This window comes from Mytilus edulis, chromosome 11, assembly GCF_963676685.1.
Source record: "Mytilus edulis chromosome 11, xbMytEdul2.2, whole genome shotgun sequence".
NCBI lineage: Eukaryota > Metazoa > Mollusca > Bivalvia > Mytilida > Mytilidae > Mytilus > Mytilus edulis.
Window position 1 is genome coordinate 68,598,369 of NC_092354.1, and position 6,309 is coordinate 68,604,677.

The 6,309-nt window shown below is 31.1% G+C and overlaps 1 protein-coding gene across 1 annotated transcript in view; it reads right to left on the reverse strand.

Annotated features, from left to right (window-relative positions):
• Positions 1 to 2,254: 2,254 nt before the first annotated feature.
• LOC139496143 (uncharacterized) overlaps positions 2,255 to 6,309 on the reverse strand; it is a 33,115-nt gene continuing 29,060 nt past the window's right edge. The window contains exon 2 of the mRNA XM_071284610.1: positions 2,255 to 2,696. Within this exon, the coding sequence (XP_071140711.1) occupies positions 2,336 to 2,689 (354 nt within the window). The 5' untranslated portion in view covers positions 2,690 to 2,696 and the 3' untranslated portion in view covers positions 2,255 to 2,335. The remainder of the gene's footprint in view (positions 2,697 to 6,309) is intronic.

Below are 6,309 nucleotides of genomic sequence, written 5' to 3' on the forward strand. Positions count from 1 at the left end.
TTAGTCAGATAAGGTGACACATGTACATGACATTATGATATCATAACCACTAACACTCTAGCGGAAGTGTTTATACAATCTTTCTAGTTCGAAAAGTTTTCAAAATTTTTAGAATTTTATAATAGTTATCAATGATTATAAGTAAGTACGCCAGACGCGCGTTCGTTAACATGAGACTCATCAGTGGCGCTCGAATCAAAATATATTAAAAGCCAAACAATTATGAAGTTAAAAAAGCATTGAGAATCCAAAATTCCAAAAAGTATTACCACATACGGCTAAGGTAATCTATGCCTGGGATAACAATATTAACTGTACAAGTTTAATTGCAACAAAAGCCAATTACGACAGTTCATTTGTGAATGTCTCTTTAATGATGCACAAGTAACATATATTAGAAAAATCAAAATTGATAAAAACAGTTCTGTGTATTAAGTGCAGTTAAGGCAGTAAAGGAGTCCTCCAATTGTTTATTTTTAAATAACAGTTGTATCAAATATTTAATGAAATAAGCACATATAAAGCTTAACATAGAATCATTTGTATGCATTTTTATTGAATTTGATAAGTTTGTGTGACCTTATAATAATATGAGGACTGCTATTTATCAATTAATTATTTTATTTAGATTAAGTTTCGTTGCTGTATAAGTGGCGACAACTATTCATATCATTCGGTTTATACAATTCAAGGAATGTATAGTGATTTTCTTTTTCTTTTTGTATATAAGTAACAAAAAAAAAAACGCTGGCCTTTAATTTAGGAACACATTTTATTGTCAAAAAGGTCGAAGTTTAAGCCATTCGTTAGAAATCCACATGTTGGTTGACCGTTTTGGAATATCTGTTTTATAGATGACAATATCTATGTTTCAAATAGTGCAATCACAATTCTTTCGATTACAAATTTATATAAGATGGATTTTGTGTTAACGTTTTAAATCCCATTTTGAAACATGTCTACTCAAGTTACGCATGTTAAATAATTGTTTCTCATTTGCTTTTTAAGATTGAAGTTTTAGTGTTAAGAGAAGCTTTGTGTTTCTTATTTCTTATTTTGAACGGTAAATGTGTTTTGTTTTCTTATTTTCTTAATTTTGTACGGTAATTGTGTTCGGAAATCAGTATCCCTATGACTGTAATGACAATTAAAATTTAAATGAGGGACTTCATACAAAAAAATATCTTGATTCTTTTACAAACTTATCTCATTTAAACAAAAGGTGGGCTAAAAAAAAAATAGAGTCGAATTGGGGAATGTATCAACGAGACAAAAATCCGATAAAAATGAGAAACTATTGAAAGTTATTAGTAAAATTAGTACGAAGCAGTTAACACATGATGTAGTTGTTTTGTGTTTTGTTTTTTCATTGTTGGCTTTGTAAAAGATTATGATATATGTGATTCAGTATATTAGATCTTTAAACTTAATATGTTGTTCCGGTTTCATACATCAGTAAGTCTTGATTTTTGTATGTTTTGTAGAGATTTACAAAAAATAAAACTTGTTTTATATGATATTCTTTTTTAACTTCAAATAAATCCAACGGTTAAGCCATTTCTAACTGATTTTGTTCCAATTTAGTGTTGTTGCACAAATGTCGCAAGGAGAAGACATTTTTTTTTTAATAAAACTGCCACATCTGTGCCTGTGTAAAGTAAGATGACTGCAATTAAGAGGTTGATATTGGTTTGTGTCTGTTATGTTTGTGATATGTTTACTGTTGATTTGAAAAATAATTAGATCGTTTAGTATTTTTTCTGTTCATATTTTTTTCATTTGACGTTGTTTAACATAACATTTTTGGATACTTTTCAAGTGTTTGCTTTGCTCTTTTTTTTTATAGTTTCAGTATAATAACTATAGTTGATTAAATCCAAAACTTTCGGACATCTTACATATAATTGTCTCATGTGCAATTAAAGAATTTTGCTTTGTATATAAGACCGTATTGGGGTCAGTAATTGTTGACCAGTGTGTCTTTTATTAATTGCTGATAGGAAAGTAGTTATACCATAAACATAATAGTATTTTATATAATACTTCTCGATCTCTATAATGTTTTTTTTTTTTATTTTATTCAAAGTCGTACCAAATTAATCATTTATGTTAGCTAATGGATCTATGTTAACTCCAAACCATACTCATTGCTCTAGCTTTTACAGAATGGCTGACAAAAATTATGAAATTAACTTGTGCAAAAGTATGACCATTTAATATAAGAATTACACTAGACAAGAACATAAGAAACACATTATCAAGGTTATGATTTAATATTGGAAGATATATAAATGTGCGCTATAATACATGAATTAGTGTTATCAAAATATATAATTTAGAAGTATTTTTTGCCAACGACTAATCTTCGTCCTCCTCTTCGTCCTCCACCAAATCCCCCTCCAAGTCCACCACCAAAACCTCCAATAAATCTGCCGCCAAATCCCCCTCCACGTCCACCTCCAAATCCTCCTAAAAATCTGCCACCGATTCCTCCGGGAAATACTCCTCCCTTACCAAATCCAATCCACGGTGCTCCAATACCCCATCCATATCCACCACCTGCGCCCCAACCTATTCCTCCTGCTCCCCATCCGGGTCCTCCAAATCCGCCCCATCCACCTATTCCTATAAAGGTGGCATTAGTGCATACTGCTGCCAGTAGTAATCCCAAGGCAATTGACAGCTTCATGTTATACCTAAATATACACCATTTGATATAAAGTATGTGGTTCTATACACATTTTAATCATTTACACTTCATGATTTTAGGACGATAACGTGTATGGTATTACATTATGCAGGTGTTTTAAGGTCTTTTAGAGATATTATATATTACTTCAATACAGTGTTTGTTAGTAGACATGATAAACTGTGATTCATTCACATTTTAGTATAGATAAGCATAATATGTTCTTCATGTTAGTAAACATATTCAAGAATGATTTTCTTGATGGTTTGAATAAATGATCGGTTGTTGTTCGATGCCAGTACGAACCAGGCATAGACTTCATCTAAGTATAAATAAAACATATTGAAACTGTGAATACATCAAATATGTTATCATCGATAAAATAAAATGTTGCGTTTCAGAAAAAGCAGCGTAGAGTATACAGTGTTTTCCATCATTGACACAAATAACCAAAAGCCACTATTAAGACCACATACCGAGTTATCCGATTGCGATATAAGATAGATGCAGATATATTGTACATAAATTAAATGTATAAAGCAATGGTACAACCGCTACTTTTTTTTTTCTATTTTAAAGGATTTTACCTTACATACAAACAATAGGTTTATCGATTTGCCTAATTCTATGATCAGATTTGCCTGAATACTAAATATAGATCTGTCTGATTTCTTATAGATTTTCTGATTTCACCTTAAAAGTATACTATTTTAGTAGTTTTATTATAGATTCAAATTTTACATTAGATATTCCTGGTTGCGTTAATATTGAAACAAAATGTGTTACATAAAAACATTCCAATTTTGTAAAATAGTCAATCAAAAATCCGAGCATGATGGCCGAAACTAAAACAACAAAAATGTTGAAGATGGTCGTAACTCTTTATTAAGTAGGACCGAATAAGGCAGGTCAAGAGTTTTAAATATGTCTTTTATTGTATGAATAAAGTATATGATTTGCGCAGTTGATTTCACCAAATGATAAAAACTAAAAGGGGAAAAGAGAGGGTACATGTTAGGTGCAAAACGGAAGACAATTAGAACGAATCGAAAAACAACCCAAAAAAAAAATGAAATGAAATGAAAGTCATTGTTAATTAAAGTATAATGTATCAAAAAACAAGGGCAATAACAATTAAAAACCAATTGTTCAGAGAACAATTGAAAGTCTTTCCACATAAAAGAAATTTTGATAAGAAGATAGCTTCTTCATACTGATGCGATAAATAATGGTTTAATTATATTTTTGAGTGATATAAGGGAGATAATATGCTACTTCCGGTCTCATATGATAGCTTCTTTCACACTGATTCCAAAAATATATAGTTTCTATATACTTTTGTATGTAGAAGGGGAAATAATTGGCCACTTCCGGTTTGTTGGAAGTCATATTTAGTCTTTAGTAATCAGTTTATCTATCTATATGACAAAATATATGGATTCTGAGTACTTTAAGATGAAAAAATTGCAAAAAAGGCTACTTCCGGTTTTCTCAAGGTCACTTCCGGTAGCCATTTTTCAAGGTCATTTGTCAATCAACCTTTTGTATCAAGTCAAATGTCTTTATAATGAACTTGATTGAAGTTATTATCAAATAACCTCATATCAAGACATTTCAGGGGCAACAACTCCTATAAGATACCATTTAATTGTATAAGACTAAATGTAGCATATCTTCATTACAATAAAGCAGACATTTTGCACTTGTTCTTTTGTATGTATCTCTCACAGTGTCAGAGAAAATGCAAAAACAAGCAAAAGTCACAATTGAGAACTTGACCTTGACCTTTGACCTTGACCTAATTTTCTAAGTAAGGACCCAGGGGACTCAAATAAAAACATTCCAGGGTTATACGGTTAACGGTTTATGAGTTAAAAAAACATACGAACAAATTTATTCCGTAAAGGTAGATAACTCCTATAAAATTTCATCGAATCGCTTCGATCCAAATACGCCAAAAATTACTGAGGATGTAACGAACAATTTGTAAAAAGAATTTTGTCGCTATCTTGTTTTGTTACGAAGGAGATGCACACAGAGGATAAACAGTGAAAAGGGAGATAACTCTTACAAAGAAAATGGTTTGCCTTAGCAGGGTGAAATTTAAAAGCGCATAAACTATACGATACCATATGAGAAATATCTAAGCGACATATTGCGAAACAAACATTTATCGCAAGAACAAAATTTGGCGGAAGAAAAAAATAATAATAATAATAATTAAAAACCAATTGTTCAGAGAACAATTGAAAGTCTTTCCACACCAGAGAAATTTGGATAAGAAGGTAATTTGTTTATACTGATGCGATAAATGATGGTTTAATTATCTTTTTGAGTGATATAAGGGAGATAATATGCTACTTCCGGTGAAATGAATGTCACTTTCGGTCTCATATGATAGCTTCTTTCACACTGATTCCAAAAATATATAGTTTCTATATACTTTTGTATGTAGAATGGGAGATAATTGGCCACTTCCGGTTTGTTGGAAGTCATTTTTAGTCTTCAGTAATCTGTTTATATATCTATATGACAAATTATATGGATTTTGAGTACTTTTATGTGAAAAAAATTGCAAAAAAAGCTACTTCCGGTTTTCTAAAGGTCACTTCCGGTAGCCATTTTTCAAGGTCATTTGTCACTTAACCTTTTGTAGAAGGTCAAATGTCTTTATAATGAACTTAATTGAAGTTATTATCAAATAACTTTATATCAAGACATTTGAGGGGCAATAACTCCTATAAGATGCCATTTAATTGTATAAGACTAAATGTAGCATATCTTCATTACAAAAAAACTGACATTTTCCACTTGTTTTTTTCTCTGTACCTCTCAAAATGTCGGAGAAAATGCAAAAACAAGCAAAAATCACAATTCAGAACTTGACCTTGACCTTTGACCTTGACCTCATTTTCTAAGTTGGGACCTAGAGGACTCAAATAAAAACATTCCAGGGTTATACGGTTAACTGTTTATGAGTTAAACAAACATACCGACAAATTTATTTTATAAAGGTAGATAACTCCTATAAAATTTCATCGAATCGCTTCGATCCAAATACGCCAAAAATTACTGAGGATGAAACGAACAATTTGTAAAAAAAATTTTGTCGCTATCTTGTTTTGTTACGAAGGAGATGCACACAGAGGGTAAACAGTGAAAAGGGAGATAACTCTTACATAGATAATGGTTCCGCTTAGCAGGGTGAAATTTAAAAGCGCATAAACTATACGATACTATATGAGAAATATCTAAGCGACATATTGCGAAACAAACATTTTGCGCAAGAACAAAATTTGGCGGAAGAAAAAAATAAAAAAAATAATAATAATCAGAACAAAAACAATAGGCTTTCCACAGAAAAGTGGAAAGACCTAATAATCAGAACAAATACAATAAGTCTTTCCACAGAAAAGTGGAAAGACTTAATAATAATCAGAACAAATACAATAGGACTTTCCACAGAAAAGTGGAAAGACCTAATAATATGGAAAAAAACTGGAGTTGTCGTTCGTTTTACGTTGATAGGATAGAAAGCACACAACCTACATTCAGTTGTAAGTGGAGGGTTAAAAAAAAAGGGGGGGCAAAAAGGGGGTCTCGGGATTTTTTTTTTTTTT